The sequence below is a fragment of the Fukomys damarensis genome, unplaced genomic scaffold (genome assembly GCF_012274545.1).
Source record: "Fukomys damarensis isolate Sample0158 unplaced genomic scaffold, DMR_v1.0_HiC HiC_scaffold_12, whole genome shotgun sequence".
Taxonomy (NCBI): Eukaryota; Metazoa; Chordata; class Mammalia; order Rodentia; family Bathyergidae; genus Fukomys; species Fukomys damarensis.
In genome coordinates, this window is record NW_022900924.1 from 40154829 (window position 1) to 40174345 (window position 19517).

Consider the following 19517-nt stretch of genomic DNA (forward strand, 5'->3'; position numbering starts at 1 on the left):
TATGATTAGTTTTGCACCTGCGAATTCCCCACATTTATAAGTCTGTGTTAACCTCACACATTGAATAGGCTGGAACTAGTTTGGTTAGCATGTAGCTCATGTAAGAATGTTTGTAAGCAAATAGCACCGAATGTAGCAGCGAGAGGATGAGAAGTAACAACCTGCGCTGTAGTTGGTTACATTGTCTGTTCTTCTCATTTGACAATCTTATCATGAATATAAACTATTATATAAATCAAAAAATATATTTTTTTGGAGGTGCTTAGGTTAAAGAAAATGTCTGGCCCATTTTTGTAGCTGTTCAGTTGTTTCCAAAGCTGCCTTTTAACAGAAGAAACACTCTTTTGGCTGGAGACCCTGTTCTCTGTAACATCAGAGTGACTGCTGCTCTTACAAGATGCATGCAGAGGCCCAGAAAGCTCAAGGCGCAATGATCAGACAGCTCCCGGGAAGCCTGTCATCCAGGCCTGCCTGTCTTGTCTGGTGACATCCAGTTGCATTGCTTCTCAAAGGGCTCCCCCTGCCTCCTGGATGGCTGTCTGAGGTTGTTACAGATTCTGTTTGGTCCTATTTTCTGTTTTCTTTTTTTCCTCATTGAGTTTATTGGTACGTTTTAGGTATACAGTACAGTAACATTCATTATTGGGATCTTGTACCTTTCTTTTTTTGGGGGGGGCGTTTACCAGGGATCGAACTCCTATCCTTGTGCTTGAGAGGCAGGCAGCAGAACCACCGAGCTAAATCCCCGGCCCATCTTGTACCTTTACATGACAGGTCTTGGTTCTCATTTTTTCCCCTTGGGGAAAGTCTTTGTGATTTAGAGCTGTAGGGCTGAAGATTGGGAGCCACTTGGTTAGAGGCATCTTTGCACCCATAGAGATCAGTATAAACATCTACATTTCATGGTGAGGTATGAATGGTCTACATGAAGCAAGCCATTTCTTCTACGCTCTGTCTTGGTGTCTATTTCAGTTGTGCGCACAAAGGAGTAGGAAGTGAGAAGGAGGAAGAACAAACAATCTTTTCCATTGCTAATGGGGTAGCATCTGTCAGCTATGGACAAGGCCATGTGATAGATCAAAGGAGTTATTTAAGGCCCCTGGGGTCACCATTGGGAATAAAGTCAATAAATTGAAATCCAAATTTCTGGGACTTTAGGTTCTTCTGTCAACTGTGGTCTAGTCACCTAATCGTGACTACTTAAAGAACAGATGTGCATTGGGCTGGGAATTTAGCTCAGTGGTTCTGCCCCCTGCCTCGCAAGTGCAAGGTCCTGAGTTCGATCCCCGTACCCCCACCCCCGCAAAAAAGGAACAGAGGCATAAATTCATAAATATTCTATCATTTGACTAGACTTTTCTATTCTCTAGTAAATCGTTATGAACCAAAAATGTTCACTGTCTCAAGATATTAAATTTGGTAGCTTGCTATAAAAAGTGCTCCTGGATCTAGATAGAGTTTTAGTCTCTCATCTCTACCTTTGACTTATGAGGACACCTATTTAAATTTTTTAATCAGGCAAATCAGTAATTTAAAGTTTTTCAGTTTCTGGTTTACCATTTTTATTTGTCCTTGATTTCTTCCTACAGTGTTCTCTAAACTGATATGGCAAGGGGCCTGCATCGGGTATACCTGTCTATGACAATATATATTTTCTTGGGAGACAGATAATCAAATAGATTAAAGAAAATAGAAATACTTCCCGGAAACTAGTTTACTTGATTAATTAGTTTGAGGGTATAATTTTCGGAGGTGATCATGATAGAAAAATTTAAACAATGGGAAGTGGTGGTTTTCTTTTTTTTTCATGAGTGAATCTTTCTTAATGTTTACACTCAATAATACAAAAGTATTACTTATGCATAAAATTCAGCAATAAAATTTGGAAATAACCGTGCACTCATTGTCAAGCATCAGAAATTCATTTAAGGCTTTGAGATTACTGTACACTTTCAATTTTCTAATTTGAAATGCTCAGATTAAGAAAGTTGTCCAAGGTCACATAGATGGGAGTGCTGGAATGTGGATGATTACCTCACTCTTAATTTTTCCTTATGCCTCTGAAAAGCAAAAAGAAAATTTAAAGATTATCTCCTCAAACAATGCTATGATATTGGTTTCCCTTATAATAACATAATTCATGAGGATGAATAACAGATGATTATCATTTCATACAATAAGCAAACCATGCAATTAACTGATGAAAGAAAACCCACAAAACAAACTAGTGCAACTTAAGCACAGAAAATCTAATATTGGCCTAATGTTATGGTACAATAGCATCAATAACCTCCACAAAATATAATTATGCACATTTTACATTTTTGTGTATTTGATAAAATGTAGATGTCACTTATTGACATTATCTTTTATTACATTAAATACTATCTTAAAAGGAGAATTTATTAAATTTTAGTTTGCAGCAATGACATTATAACACCAGTGAAAAAACCAAGTTGTATTCTTCATTTTGTAGATGGGAAAACTGAAACCCACAAAGAATAAGTTTCCCACCCATGTCACACACTGGTTAGTGCAAAAACTGGCCTGAGATCCAATTTTTTTGAACTCTTCTTTGGTTCCTCATATTTGCCTTTAAAAAAAAGCCAGATAGCAGTTTGAACAGATTACTTGAGAATAATTGATTTAAAAAAGAAGTGGTACATTTTCACAATAGCTTAATTTCATCTTCAAAGATCCTAGACAAAGTGCTTAATTTATATTGGTCTATGGAAATCTTTAGAAATTTACATCTAAGCAAGAAGATTAATTAAGGCTAATTAAAGATGAATTGCTTCCACGGCTCATTACTTAATTCACTGTGTTCAGTAATCCTCCCTTATCTGCAGCTTTTTTCTCCTCACTGTCGATTACATAGTCAACTATGGTCTGAAAATATTAAATGGAAATTTCCAGGAATAAACAATTTATAAATTTTGAATGAAATCTTGTGCCGTGCCTTTCTGTCCTCAGCCTCTTCGGCATCCTTTTGTCCAATGCTGTATTCACCACCTGCCTGTTCGTCACTAAGAGTTTAACAGTTATCAGATCCACTGTCACAGTTTCACCTTGTGTTCAGGTAAACCCTCTGGTGATAGCAAAATATGATGTCACAGATGCCTTGTCAGTCACATTGCTTCGTATCATCACGCAAGCATGGCGTCCTCTTACATCCTTACAGGATGATGAGAATGCGTCGTACAATGAGCAATTGAGAGAGACAGAGAGACAGAGAAAGAGTCAGACACAGAATGTTAACATACATTTTATTACAGCTTATGGTTATAATTATTCTATTTTACTATGACTCACTATTATTGATCTCTTACTGTGCCTAATTTATAAATTAAATGTTATCATAGGTATGTCTGCATAGTAAAAAAAACCACAGAGTATGCATACATTTTGGTTTTAAGAATCCACTAGGGGGTCTTTGAATGTATCACACAAGAATAAGAGGATATTCCTCATCTATCACGATCAGACTCTGTGCTAGGCGCCAGAGTAAAAAAGATGAACAAGACATAGCAAAGGGAACCCACCTCACAAGACAGCCATGTAAAGAAACTGACACAGAATTCTGCCCAAGTTCAAGGTGCTCAGAGAACATGGAAGAGGGTCTAAGAGGGTCTAAGGAGTCCTGTGCCTCAGAAAGGATTGCTTGGAGTAATGTTCAGTGGGAAGTTGATAGATAAGGAAAGACTAGTCAGAGAGTGGTATGATGGATGTTCCAGTCACAATTAGAGGAGGTGAGAGGCATGGTCCAGTTTGGAGAAGTCTACCAAATTCAGTAAGGCTGATGAACGCTTATGTGGACACTGTAGATGAGAAGGCCAGATGAATAAGTCATACGTCACGTCTCATTGTGGAAGCCCCTGCTGCTTGCACTACAGGGTGCTTTGATTTCATCTATGGAATATAAAAGGGAGAGTCTCAGGCCTTATCTTCAGAGTATGATTCAATAGGGCTTCTGTGGGGCCAAGGACTCTTCATTTTTAACAAAAATTATTCTAAAGAAGAATGCAATTTAAAACACTCTTCTAGACAGTGGTGCACCATGAAAGGATTTTACTGGAATGGAGATATGACCTAATTAAGGTTTTTGCAAAGAGGGTGATAAGACACATGTGATCATGATGGGAAAAGGACCAGTTAGGGCCTTATCATAACGTTTTAGGTAAAGATGACGGAGTGATTCACAGTAGTGGTGGTGAGACAGAAGAGACAGGTGGAGCAGGAGTGAACTAGAAAGAAAATACTAGAGTACTAAGATTTGATTTAGGGGTAAGAGGAAAGAGGAAGAAAGAATGGCTCCCAAACTTCAGGCGTAAGTAACTGAGTGGGCTGTGGTGCTATTAAACAACTCACATCATTTGGAGATGTTAATTTTACGGAGGTTGTTTATGGTAAAGAGACCTTATTTGAATGCAATGACTTGAGTTGGAACAGATAGAGGAGGCCATTAGTAGTACTGGTGGTTGGCTGGGGAGAAATAACTGGTTTATCAGCAAATATTGAGAATGAGCATAAATATCAGGTAAAGTTTTAATTTTAATTAATTTAGAGTTTTTTTCTGCAAACAAGTTGAAACTCTATTTAAACATTAAAAGAATTATGTCAGTAAAAATCACAGATAAAACAATGACTTTTGAAAAATGAGGTGCAGAATATTTGTACTTTATAGTTCTTAATATAGAAGTTTCTTTGGCATAAGACAGAACATTTAAATCCTATTATTATCATCATCATCATCATCATCATCATCATCATCATCATCATTATTAGTTTTGGTACTGGGGATTGAACTCAGGCCCTTGTGCTTGCAAGGCAGGTGGTGAAACCACTGAGCTAAATCCTGGGCCCAATCCTATTATTTCTTGATTTTAAAGCCAGGATATAATCAGATAAATGTTTCAGAAGTTGATCTATAAAATATTAATTTTAATGAAAATTTATTATAAAAGAAAACATAATTTTATTTTGGTTTCTTTTAAGTTTTCATTGGGTTAACTGATCAGTACTATGATATTCTAATTTTCATAATGTTACTTCTTGGTCCTTCCACTTAGAAGTTAACTGGAAGTTTAAAATTAATTTTTAAAATTTAGGGGGCAGAGGAGTCAATTTAAATAGAGCTTAAATGTGAATTGAGATAGGTAAGCTCTACGCATATTTTTCCATAATAGCCTTCCAGCTACCACTGAGAAGTAGTTCTTTTTCAATAAAGCTGGTATGTTCTGTTTTCCTGCGCGAAGTGGATGTTTAAAAGCATGATAAATTAACAGGACTCCCTCCAACAAATAGTGACCAAGTTTTGAATAACAAAGTCAGGTATTTAAAGGCTGCATTTACTAGAGGTGAACACATTAAAGTGAAACATGGGCCATCTGGTTAACTGTCGCTGTGCTTTACACCTGGGATGCCCCTCAAAGGCTCATGCTGTAAAGACTTGATCCCAGTTTAGCACTACTGCAAGGCAGTAGGAACTATAAGAAAAGGGTCAAGCACGAGGTCTTCTGGTCACTGGAGGCTACACTCACCACGGAGCAGGGGGCTTGGCTCTCCTTTTCTCCCTGTTTTGTACCCCAGTCATGGAAAGAACATCTTTGCTCCACCGCACCCCATCAAATGTGCTGCTTCTCACAGACCCAAGAGGAACAGGGCCAACCAAGCACGAGGTGAAATCTCCAAAACCATACATCTTTCTTCCTTATAGTTTAATTACTTCAAGTGTTTTGTGACAGTAACAAAAAGCTGGTTGACACAACCACTGCTTTATTATTTCATCTTATAATAACAGATTAAGTATGGATAAAGTGCAACATTAAAATATTTATGTAAGTGACATAATTTTTGGATAGGAGATATTTCGGCACAGTTTATGTACACAATCCAACGCTCTGCTTCTACACACGAGGCACAGAGCAGCTCCATACCAGGCTTCAAGAGCGTTATGGTCTCTGGGGTATTTTTTATTCTGTGGTGCCCTTCTCACCAAAAGATGTATTTCAAGCCTGCTCTGTAGGCTCCTAGGCAAATGTGCCCTATCATGCAGAAAGGTACTCTCAAAATATTAAAAATACAGTTGTTGAGTTCAGAGAATTGAAAAGCTGGAAGAATTTAGCATCTATCTTTAATAAATGGTAGAAATACTGCATCAGTGATTTCTACCCTCCAAGGCACCTGCAATGTTCCACAAAACTTGCAAAACCCCTTTTGTCCCTATTAGTCGAATGGTTTTGCAGTAGCTGAGGTAGTGACATAGAAACATGGCTTGAATTTGCTTTAAGTACTCGAGCAATTAAAAACCTGAAGCCCCAGATTCAGGTCCTCAGTGCCCAACTGATCTGACAAGGAGGTTTAGGTGAGACAATCAAATTTGTGTACTACCTTCTCTCTATCAGCACAACAGAGACAAACTATCTACCCTATGCCGATCTCACTGAGGCATTCTAAAGATTAACTTCTATGAGGCTGTCACAAAAAGTGACCGTTGAAGCAGGGATATCAGTATTTTATCACAACCAAGAATCTTCTAGATTGGGGATAGCACTATAGGAATGGACCTCTTTGCAGTATTTGCAGAATGGGAAAGAGAAGTCTGGTAGGATTTTCTCAAGTAGTATGTTCTTTGAAGGACGGGGAGAGGTTAATCTTGGACTTCATTAAGAAATGTCAAGTACCTCAATGCTACAAATTTATAATATTTTTTCCATGATATGGTTAGTAGCAAACTTGGGAAATCAGTCCTGACCCACTGATGCATGATATCTTGTATCACTAATTAAGGGCATGATAATAATAGAATCCTTCTGCTGGAAAGAAAGCCAATAATCCTGTAAACTGATCATCTTGTTCAAAGGCCTTAACAAACACATCCAATCTCTGTTTGAATTTACTTGGGAAAATAGAGCTTAATTCTTCACCTCCCACCACCACTACACACACACACACACACACACACACACACACACACACACACACACACACACACAATAGCTCCTTGGTAGAGGAGACCTCTTTCCCTACATTGGCTGGACAAGGCTGTCAAATAAGAGGGAATAATTTAGGTCTTAACTCTAGTTCACTTGCCAAGTTGTGTGCTGGGATATGGGGTTGTTTCTTCTGGGAGAAAAGGGTCAGTCTGTGTATTTGGCCCACCTCATAGAGGATCCCCTTATAATTTTCCCAGAGGTGGCATTGTCATTTCCTCTTTCCTGATAGAGCAAACCCTGCATAACATATGGTTTTTGAATCTTTTAAAACCGGTATCTGAAAGGAAAGAATTACTCCTCCATTGTTCAGGCTTATATAGCAGAGTAAATGTGGGAGATATCATGTGAAATCTGCAGATTCAGACTGTCATTAAACAGACACGTCCACTGGATGAGCACTGTCAATGCAGGATGCAGGTTCCTTTTGTGACCCTTGGAGGTGTGTGTGTGTGTGTGTGTGTGTGTGTGTGTGTGTGTGTGTAACTGGGTAGGCCAGAGAGGGGGGTGGAAGTAACTTTTACAATCAAGCATAAACATGGGCAACTTCGTGGTGGAAGTAACTTTTACAATCAAGCATAAACATGGGCAACTTCCTAGAGCAGCTCTGACCATAATATTATTATTCTGTAATGGTCTTAGTGGTCTTTGGGGAGTGTGTCAACATTATTAAAATCATTACTGACAAGTAGCAGAGGTTATGAAGAGGTATCTAGAACCTAAGAGAGATGGACTGCAATTCCAAATGACCATGGCTGGCTAGAGATAGTTAGAACCCATTAGAAAAATTGATTACGTTTCTAAATCTGCAGCCTCAGACTGTCCTTCAGCTTTAAAGATGTTGAGCTTGTTAAACTGCATGACTGCTATGACAGTGGAGTGTTGGCTAATTACAGGGCAATCTAATTATAAGGATTCACTGTAATTGATTCTCTTTCAAGTGTGTGGAAACTTCACTTGATATGGAATATTTCTGAAATTCACGGGAATAGACCAGATACCAGGGCCACATGTGCCGTAGAATCCAGGAGACCATCTTACCTGCACTTTGGAGTCCTTATTCTTAGGGCTCCTTCTTGTGCATTTTATTTATTCATTCACTCTGTCATATTTTGCTTTATCCATTCACTCATCCATTAATCTATTCATGCACTGTACTGCACTAATAGCATGCCCTTGTTACTACTAGTCTTGAAGGATGTAAGGATTTATTGAACATAACCACTACCACAAATATGCTCATAAACAGTTGGGGAGACTGATAAGAAATAAAGTTATAAACTTTTTATAGTATTAGTGACATATATAAGGTGCAAAAGAACATTGAAGAAGGCATTCATTTTTGGTGGAGAGGAGATGGGGTCTCACTTTGTGGTGTAGGCTGGTCTTGAACTCAGTACACATCTCAGGCTGGTCTCAAACTTGCAACAATCCTTCTGATTCAGTCTCCTGAATGCTGGGATTACAACTGTGTGCTACCATGTCTGGCTAGGAAGAAGACATTCATTTTTGGGGGGTACCAGGGATTGAACTTGGGTCCTTGAGTTTGCGAGGCAGGTGGTGGAACCACTGTGCTAAATCCCCAGCCCAGGAAGAAAACATTCTTAACTGAGCATTGCCAGGTAGGAGGGTAGTGATGTGTGGAAGAGCAGCACCTACTGAGAAGGCAACATTTGAGTGGAATAGTGAAGGATGAGTAAACTACAGTGTCCAGAAGGCAAGAGTTTTCAGAAGAAGAAAAGAAAGAATCCAGAGCTGTGAGAGAACAAGAAAAGTAAGCATCAGCCACCACTGTGTACCACCAGATGTAGCAGTTATTGCTGTGGCTACTTTTCTTCTTCACATGATCTATGAAAACATGAGATAGCATCACTTGAGAAATTATTATACGCTAAGTCCTTTGTATTTTATGATCCCACAATGTGTGGGTTCTTTTATTATTCCCATGCCACAGATGAGGAAAGTGGGGGTTAGAGAGGACATGCGATTAGGGGGTGATCACACAGATACTAGGACGTGAACTGGGGGCCCTCTGACCCTGGAGTGGAAGTTGTTAACTGACGTGCTTTGTCACTTCTTCAATGTAGAGGATAATTAAATGAGGTGAGACACATGCCACCAAAATTCCATCTCTATTTCATCCTCAGAAAAGGTAATTAATTCAAGAGGCCTGAGCCCTCAAGACCTAGACCCCGTGTCCACATATGTGAAATAACAAAGTTGCACTATGTGAACTATAAAGACCTTTATACTCCCAATATTCTATTTTAATTAAATTTTCCCCCAAGCTTAAGAATTCTTTTTTGGTCTTACATAAATCTTCTTAAAGACTTATATAAGAGATTGCATATCAATATTAATGAATCGGATGCACGGGGCAACTTGATTATAATCATCTTTTGGGTGAATATGTAAAACTAACGTGCCCGGTTTTTCACATTAAATTTCTGCACGTGGAGGAAAAAGATGTTCTTATCGCTAAGGTACATGATATATATTTTAGTTCCCTGATTAATTACTGATCTCTTCACAGTGCCTTTTCCAATTTCTCAAAAAGAATAGGAGTGAGCAGCGGATGGACATTGATGAATGATAATGGGATCATTTTGCTCCTTTTTGTTGCATGAATTAATAAGCCAATATACTGTATAGTTTTACCATGTTCTCCTAGAAGGCTATAGGTAAGGGCATGGAGCAGTAAATGTGCATGGATTTAAGGAGAACTATTTCCTTTTGACTCTGATCCCTCAAGGCAGATTGGATGCTAGTTGAGTCTACAGAGTGGTAGGCATTCATTTTACTTTGAAGATAAAACGCTGTATGTCTCTTTTACTTTTAAGTAATACCCATTACATATTACACTGGACATCTCGATTTTTAAAGAAGACTTTTCCAAATCTAGACTGTCTTTCTACATTTGGGATATGGCCCTGTTTTTTAGTTTTTAGTGGGAAGCAGATAGGCACTAGGCAGACTGTCTTGCAGCCGGATAAGAATGTGTGGCTCAGTCCAGCAGCCAGCAATGCCTGTCTTCTCCCTGCTACCACGGGGACTTAGACAGACAGAAGCAGCCATGGTAGAGTCCATCCTGCCAGTGAGGGGCAGCAGCTGAAGCTCCAGCGTAGGTTGTTGCGAGCAGCAGCTAAACCAGTGCCCACTGTGGGTCTCTGAAAGCTGTGTTGTCCCTCATACTGTGAAGGCAGCAGTGGGCTTCATGTCGCCTTGGTTCAAGGATTTGACATGGGCTGTCGTTGCCTGTTGCCTGCTTGATTCATCCTTAGTCTAGTTCTAGGAGTCTGCTAGTGTACCAGTGTACCTTTGATGTTTAAAAATCCTTATTTTGAAATAAGGCTTTCAAGCCTGAAGAATAGTACAACAGATGCCCAAACACCTTTTTTTTCCCCCTCAGATTCACCATTTCAAAACATTTTGCTGTAATTGCTTTATCATTGTCTCTTCCCTCCTTCTTCCCAGATATGCTGCCCATGTACACACTTTTATTATCATCATCATCATCGTTTCCAAGTCAACTGAGAGTAGGTGAGGTACGCCATGCCCTTTTAACCCTTCGTTCTGCAACATGTATGGTTTATGAGCAAGGATGTTCTTTTACATAGCTGTGGTATAGTTAACCAATTCATGAAATTTAATACTGATATAATACCGAACTATTCCCCAGTCCATATTCAAGCTGTGTCCATTGTAAGCATCAATGGTGGTCTTGACTGCAACTTTCTCCTCCAGTTCCTGATCCACTCTGGGCTTATGTATTGTACTTGGCTGTCTTATCTCTTTCCTCTTAATTTGTGATAGCTTCTTGGCTTTTCCTTATTTTTGATGACATGGATATTTTGAAAAATTACTATCTGTTTATTTTATAGGATATTCTTCACTGTGAGTTGTCCAATCTTTTTTCCCGATTCTACTTGTGCATTTTTGGCACAAATAGTCCCTGTGCGATGCTGTCTCCTCAGGATATCATGTCAGAGGCATATGATATTCATTTATCCCTTATTAGTGATACTGGTCTTGATTATTTAGCTAAGCTATTGTGCAATCTAACCATCGAAAAGTTATTATTTTTAATTTTGTAGTTCATGGATGATATTTTGATTGCTCATAAACATCCCATTTCCAGCTAAACTTCCTCTCTTCTCAGATTTAGCTTCCATTAACCATTATTTTTGGAGCCAATTCTTACCATGGTGATTTTTCTGTCTTCCTCATTTCTTCCAGACTTATTGGTTGTTTGAATGTACTTTTAATAAATCCAATTTCTTCTTAAATGAGAGAAAATTAGTTTCTGTTACTAAGAAGTGAAAACCTTTGATCAATTTTCTTGTATACTTAGGGCAACTAGTTTCAAGAACCTGTGAAACCAGTTTATTCAAATGGTCAATCTAGTCAGTCCGAGGAGACAAGGCGGTGAGCACCTTTACGACAAGAGATAAAACCATTTTTTCATCATTACACTCTTTTTTTTTTTTTTGGTACTGGGGATCAAACTCAGGACCCTACACCTGCAAGGCAGGTGCAGTGCCACTGAGCTAAATCCCTGGCCCTCATCATTTCACTCTTGAAACATATTTCCAGGCCAGTTTTTTTCCACTGTCATCCAAATGAATGCTAAACTGATTGAGTGTACAAATATCAAATAGTTATACTACAACTAAAAACCAGGAAACTATCAATTTTTGTGACTAAATGCCAAACACCTGGATGTTTGGAAACATCTAGTGGTTTATTAAAATATTTACTTTTTACTTAGATATTCTGAATGCAATAAATATCAAAATAAAGAATAAAAGTATGCCCAAATAAGGCAGATTTTATTCTAACACTAGCTCTGCTAACTAACCACTGTGAGACTTTGAGCAAATCTTTCAATTTTTCTGGGCTGCAGTTTCTTTATCCATGAAATGAATTGGCTGAACAGAAATTTTTCAAACTAAGTATTTTATCATCTCAAAACTGAGCACTGGTAAAATTGTTGGAGACATTGGAACTGTTAACTTAGAATATTCTTATCAGTGCATTTGGATCAAGACTATTTTGGTATAAAGACCAAACAACTATGAATTAACTTTCCAAGTTACTTCAAGAATAGGAACATCACAATCACATAGAGAACAATTTGGTAAAAAGAATCTAAGCGGTCTTAAGACTGCCTGAGTAGATGTCTTTCCCAGAACAAAACAATCTCACAGTGCTTGATACTGGTCAGATCTTGAGCAATGTGTCGTGTTTGGACAACTATACTTTCATGGAATCATTAAAACATCAGAAATGTTATTTTGAGAAACAACTGAGTGAACTGGGCATATTTATCTTGAAGAAGAAAAGATTTAAGGAGGTGAAAGCATAATAGTTCTCTAAATATTTGAAGATTTATTTTCTTTAAATGGAACATAATAGGTTTATCATGCATTTCCCCAGAAAGAAGAAAATATAATTGGTAGGGTGGCTATGATTTTTCCAAGATAAATAATATAATGTCAATATATCGAACACATTTTATTAACATTAAATTGTTCTGGTTGCTCTTGTCAGCTCCTCTTTCAGGAACCTCACTGTGCCTCTGGGATATCAAAAAGCTTATCAACAATCAAAGTTTTTTTGTGAGAGTGTCGGCTCAACTGACCAGGCTTTGTTCTCTAGTAGAGGTTTCTCAGACCAGTTCCTCTCAAATGTTAATGTATATTTAAACCACTGAGTACCTTCAAAAAATTCAGTTTCTGAGTTAGTAGATTTGGAGGGGATCTGAAATTCTGCATTCCCATCAAGTCCTCCAGGGTTTTGAGTGCATGTATGTAGGCACCTGCTGATTCAAATGTTACATTGTTGCAGGGTCAGAGGTTATTGTTTTGGACCAGTATGCCTATTACAGTTAACACTTAATGGGAAAGAAGGGAAAGGATGATGTGCAGCTCTAGCAGATTCATTTTTATGGTGTTTTAGTTGTTCCTCTTCTCGTTCCCTTTAAGAGTCTGTATCTTCTGACAGTTAACATCTGTTTAAAATGCTGGATGATAACCAGCAGAGCTCTGTCTGATGGCCACCCATGCACTGTTAGGTGACCACGGAATATTTCCTAAGGAAATGTTGGGTTTTGCTTATTTTGGGTCATGATACTACTCCCATTTTGGATATTCACACACAAATTCTTATATACTCAGTACACATGTTCTTTTCATTGGGTTTCTTTCATGAAGCATAGCAGTCTTGGAAGAGATAATGGTATGTGTCCAAAACACTGTTCTGTTCAGCCACCCACTGTCCCTTCACCCAGGTCTCTCCCATATCCAAGCAGGCATCTTGCCAAACCGTGTGCTACATGTTTTATCTTCTTATTGTCTCTGTCTATAGAAAACTCTACATATTCTCATATGATACCAGTTTTTACCCTCAAGCCAGGACAGAACAAGTCTTCTCCTTTCCTAAATAATGGTCTTTCAAATATTCATACACAGACATCATGGTCTCCCCTAGCAATTACTTTCTAAGCCAAACACCTCATGTCTTTTAATCATTACTCACATGACATGGATATGAATTTCTCTACCATACCAGTTGCATTAAGAACCGCACGAGTTTTGAGAGGGTGTTTGGGAGTGGGAATTTGTGACTCCATAGGTAGATTTCTGGCACTGAAACAGCACCAATCTTCGCTTGGAATATCCATGATTCATAGATCACCATATGGCATTCCTTTGAGGGAAAATTTTGCTATACCACGTTCCACTTGCAGTGTTTGTGTGGCTTTCCAGCAGTATCTACACGTGAGCCAGAATTTGGGGGAGTAGAGTATGCACCTGCCATTTCAGCTATGCCCCCGTGTTTGCCTCAGTGCAGAGCGGCTGGCAGAGCCTTTGAGTGAAATGGTGAATAAACAGCCTTTGCCAGCCTAAATGAGCTCATTACCTTTGTCTGTGCAATTTCTAACAGCAATTGTCTAAAAAACTAATCCAGAAAAATGATCCATTTAGTGAAATCTGTATGGAGTATGTTATTAGTTACTTATTTAAAGAAATTTAAGTAGGAGTAGTATGTTGGTTCCTAATCAAGATCAGTCAAAAATGGCAACGTCAGGCAACATTGGCAGTGCATTGTACCCTGAGGTCTGAACAATCAGCGATTGCTTTGATATTTAATCAATAGGGCATTAGCTATCTCATTGTTTATGATCTGCTTAATATGTCAATATAGAATATATGTATAATAATCTTTCCTTGCAGACTGGTAAAGGAAATCTTCCACTTGGTAGCCTTATGAAGGGTGTGGCTGAAGTGAAGTGGGGTAGAAACAGGTGAGGTGGAGTGAGGAAGACTCACTGAAAGCAACGTTAACTGCCTGTATGTAGCACGCAGGTCACCGAGCCATGGGTTATATGCTGTATTTCAAGATGATTTTGTCTATCATAAGTCCTGAGTTATAAAAAGATGATAGATGTTAAAGAAAGCTGGCAATGCGTTTTCTCTATTAGGCAATTCATAATTACATGATGTATTTGAGGTCCCAAACATTCAGATAGGGACTGAAGAGTGTTAATGAGGAAACACTAGGCTGGGGGTTTCCTTCACATGTTGTGCAGGAAATGTACACTGGTTATTCTATAAATACACTAGGAAGTTACTTTGAAAATATAAAATCCTTAAACAGCTCTAACTTGTGCCAGTGCTGAAAAATGTGATCTCAATAAAAAGTGAAGGAAAAAAAATCCACCCTGCCAGATGTTTTGACTGCGTGGTGCATCACATTTTAATGTTTCCAAGGTTGGCAGTGGTGCTACTAGAGATTCAGGGTTTTAATTTTTCAGAATTAACAATGGTATGTGTATAACCTTTTCTTTTATTCACTTTGAAAAAAATTTTATAGTCAAAACATTCCTATGCTAGAATTTTTACTTTCAAACACATTTCTTTATAAAGAATGCTTATAAAGCATAAATAAATTCTATAAAGACCAACGTATGTTTCTTATAATAAGTACGTCATATAAATTGTTGGCTAATGTTACTAGGAAATGAGATTTTCAGGTTAAACAAACATTGTATAACATTACAATATTGCTATTATAGTTTTTAAAGTTAAAAGCTCAGCATATACTCATACAAATACCATTTGCTTTTGAATATATACAAAGGCTCGTCAGAATCTTACTGGAGCTTTTGTTACAATTTTGAGCATCAATGTAATTGTACATGAATTTTCTTCCAAAGAGTACAGGTTAATATTTTCAACAACAAATTCACTGTATGAGAGCTCGTCCCTTACTGGTGGGAAGACTTATGAGGAGGAAGAGCAGGTTTAATCTGAGCTGGGGGCAGAGCGAAGGCATCAGCTACCCCTGACCCAAGTAACACAATCCCAACTTTGCTCATTCTCCTAAAAATGTCACACCTTGTCCTCTCTGGAAACTAATCTCAAAGATTCTCTTCTGAAAATGCAAATACTACTGGTGTGTGTGTGTGTGTGTGTGTGTGTGTGTGTGTGTGTGTGTGTGTGGTATATTGATATGAGTTGTTTTTTAGCAAATAATAAACAAGTGGCACAGGATAGAAAAGGGTGGCATGTGATGGATACATCTGCGAGAGAGGTGGAAATACCCAGTATAAATATCATCAACTTTAGTGTTGCTGAAGGTTTCCACTATGACAAGCTTCTATTAAGGTTGTTGAAAACAACACTAGATTGACTTCTTGTATGCATTGTTCAAAGTGAATCTCAATGAATCCAGTGGCCAGATCTAATAGAAACCATATGTTATGTTATATAATACATATATAATATATGACATATAATATAATGTATAATACACTATAAATAACAAATATATAATACATTATATGATTTACATTACCTAAGCTGTTCTCCTTCATGATTAAAAAAAAGCTTAAATTAAGTAGGGCTGGGGATTTAGCTTAGTGGTGCTGGTGCTTTCCTGGCTAGCACAAGGCCCTGAATATGATCCCCAGGACCAAAAATCATAAATATAATCAGACATAAACCACTTTGGAGGACAAGAAATAAAATGACTAGTTTTAGAGTTGTTAATAATTTTATAGCTTTCATAATTTAAATTTTCTTTGGATTGTTTTATATAGTTAGAGGGAGTAAGTGGTTCCTAAAATGGCTTGAACTTGAATAAGTAAAAATAAAGTCTGTTTTGAATGCCAATGGTAATGATCAATTATAATTACAAATAGACTTTTTGTTTGATTGCCTTCTGAAATAATTTTCATACAAAAAACAGAATTATAGACTCTTCATTAACAATAAAAACCCTTAGTTCAAAATTGAAATTATATTGCTCTATATTTATATTACCCCAGGAAAGAAAGTTTAGTTAAGGAAATGTTCGGAAGTAGGTAATAATTTAGCTTTAATTGGCAATGTTAACTCACACGCACATGTACAAGTAAGCCTCTCAGCATTGGGCATGCAAAAGTATCAATGGGATTAAGGCCATGTTATCACCTATCTGAGTAATAGAAAGTATTTTCAGAACTAATATTAAAGTATATTTAATCATCATCACCCCTTTAATCATAAGGGAAAAATAATAAACCTAAAGCAGTCACTAAGCAAAGTACCTTTCCTCAGGTTGCTGGGGTGATTAATTCCCTTTGGAAATAACTGGTGAGGCAGTTGGAAAACAACACAACTCCAGGGCCCTGTGCCTAAACATATACTTGTGACATTTACTACTAAACCAAGAAATATATGTTACTAGTCTACATTCTATCTGTTATAGGTATCATCATCTTCTAATGAATGATCAAAATGAACCAAATATGTGCTTTTAAAAGTTTGTGGTGTGAATTTAGGTTATACCATAAACAAATAAATTAGCTGTGTATATCAGAATTAACAGAAGTTATTTGTAAAGTCATTTATTGCAAAAACAAAGGCACCTCAGGAGTTTAAAATTAGACTATTTTCAAGGACTTGTGTGAATACCTTGACTACTCAAGACTGCTTATTTGCAAAGTATATCATTTAAAAAATATCTTGGAAACAGAAAAGAATGAAAAAGCACAGCAAATGATTTAAACATTTTATTTCATTCCTATTTTAAGGTATCAGCCAACCAACAGTATTGCTCCAAATAACTCCAAAGTTGGCAGAAATGCTAATAAATCTGCTCATCTCTGGTCCACTTTACTAACTATTGTCTAGATTTTAATCTCAAACACTTTGCATTGTTTGGACCATGTTTCTTCTTGTCTGTTATTAGACAGGTATACACAGGAAGGTGCTATCTGTAGTAAGGAATCTTTCTTTTCTAGTCTAAATACACTAACACAAGGGAGGTTTTGCTATTGGATTAATACTATACTTTGAGGAAAAGTTTTGGAGTTTATAAGTGTAAACAAAGAAATATAAATAATTCAGGTTGTATTGGGTGTTTTTGTGGAGAGGGAGAATTCCCACTTAAATCATATAGTTAAAGAGCTACTAAATGAACCTTTGATAGTCTTGGGAGTTTTATGTTTAAAATTAATAGACAATAGCACATAGGGAAAGGCTATTGTGTTATGAAATTTTGACAACACATTGATTAAAATCTTTATTTGGTAACATTTGCAAGTTAGGCTTGGCAGAAAACATTAGTGAGTTTTATTGCAAGCCATCAGATTTGCTGTCACAGCAGTGCACACACACACACAAAACATTAAGCTGGGAGCATATGCATCTTATATTTTGTTTATTCCCTCAAAGTGAAATTAAACTCTCAGACAATGTTCTAGACAATTCAAGTTTCAGCAACATCATCCGTTGAAATATTCAGAAAATTGAGTTAAATTGTTTAGAGATGCATGAATTTATCAGATTGTTGCTTGAATTCTTCATTCACAGTAAAATATTTTAAAAAATTCAGAAGGTTCTTGCTAATTACCCTAAGAAGCCAACTATGGATTTTGTGTAAGTGAATAATTTTCTAAGAATTGATTCCATTAATTAAAAATTTCCTATTTTAACATTGGGGAGAAACTGTTTAGGAATAACAAATAGATAATAAAATTTGAAGTGTTAGTCTTGGGTGAAGAGGGAACATAAAATTAAAGTAATAATCTTTGGTTTTTTCTAGCATTCATTATTTAAGAGCTTCTTTGATACTAAATTTTCCAATTACTATAACATTTTAAGAAACATGCAGATTATATTTACCATATATTAAAAATGTACCTCAGTCACTCGATAGTCCATCAAGTGTGATATAATTCCAACAATTTTTCACCAAAAGGTGATGTCAGTAATGTGGGAATACTTTTGGAATTCTGGTAGTGCTGATTCAGAATTTCTACAAAATTTTGGAATATGATACAGTACTAATGCTTTATATAAAAGTAAATTATAGTTCAAAAGCATTTCCCAAGACCTGGAAATTATGGATTGAGTAACAATGAAAGAAACAACATATTTATTTACTTCCAAATGTCCTGAAAGACACAGAAGCAACACTCAGTATTCACAAGTACACACCAGGGTTGAGAGCCCTGCATATGTTTGTACCTGACCATCTTTTGAGTGGAAAGGAAGTCCAAACAGCAAACCTTATGATTAAAGCACTTAGAAATAACAAAAAGAGCTCTGTTCATACTTTAGAAAGTTGAGTTAGTATTTCATTTTTCTTTCAAAGCAAACATTGCCTTAATAAGGAAGAACCAACTGGAGTCAAGGTTAAAATAATACTGCCCAAGAGAATAGAGTGTTTGCATTTGAAAGAAGCAGTGTTTCAGTTTAGATGAGTATCAGTAACCAGCAGGGTCAGCGCCTCCCCTGAAAAAATTAGAACCTCTTGGACACAGATTTGAAATTCATCCTCCCAAGTCATCCTGTGACTATTGGAAGAGGTGGCAATATTTCATCATATGAATGGAAGAAAAATAAAGCACGGACCAATTTTTGGAAAAAAATAATCCTTTGAAAATGAATGTGAAAGTGACGAAGTGTTTTAAGTTTTAAGACATGCTTGCATTTGGGTAAATGAAAAGCTTTGTCTTTCCTATTATTGTTTGCCCTTCAGCTGACATACATGCCGAGATGCATCAATAGGATCACAACGGAAACACGGTCATCTCCAGGCTTTCTTCTGTTTGGATTCCTTGATCCCGTTTAAAGGAACAGGCTCAGGGAACATACAGAAAACAAACTTCCCCAGACGAAGTTCCCCGTCTCTCCTCTCCTATCCCACCCTCAGAAACCCGCCTAGTTTCTCAGACGGCCCGGGCCAGAAATGTCACAGTCGTGTTGTACCACCGCACTTGTTGAGTTTGTGAAGGTAGCACTTGCCCACAGTAACTTGGTGAACCACCTTGGTCTTAAATTGGTCCCACGGTTTCTTCCCAGCTCCATGGCAATATCTTACCTGCATGTGTCCCTGGTACATTCTGCTTCGGCTTCTTTAGGGCTCCCTGAGGCCGCCGGATGCTTTTCCCGGGTTTACTCGCTCAGCGGCGGGGAGAGGGCGGCGCGAGCGCTGGGGTCTGGAGGGCGCGCCGAGCCCGCAGGGCTGCAGGTA

General features: G+C 37.5%; 1 protein-coding gene across 3 annotated transcripts in view; it reads right to left on the reverse strand.

Annotated features, from left to right (window-relative positions):
• Pex5l (peroxisomal biogenesis factor 5 like) overlaps nt 1–19511 on the reverse strand; it is a 217273-nt gene extending 197762 nt beyond the window's left edge. For all 3 annotated transcript variants that reach the window (XM_033762541.1, XM_033762540.1, XM_033762536.1), the window contains exon 1: nt 19365–19511. In XM_033762541.1, coding sequence (XP_033618432.1) covers nt 19365–19385 — 21 coding nt within the window. In that variant the 5' untranslated portion in view covers nt 19386–19511. The remainder of the gene's footprint in view (nt 1–19364) is intronic.
• Between the last annotated feature and the right edge of the window lie 6 nt (nt 19512–19517).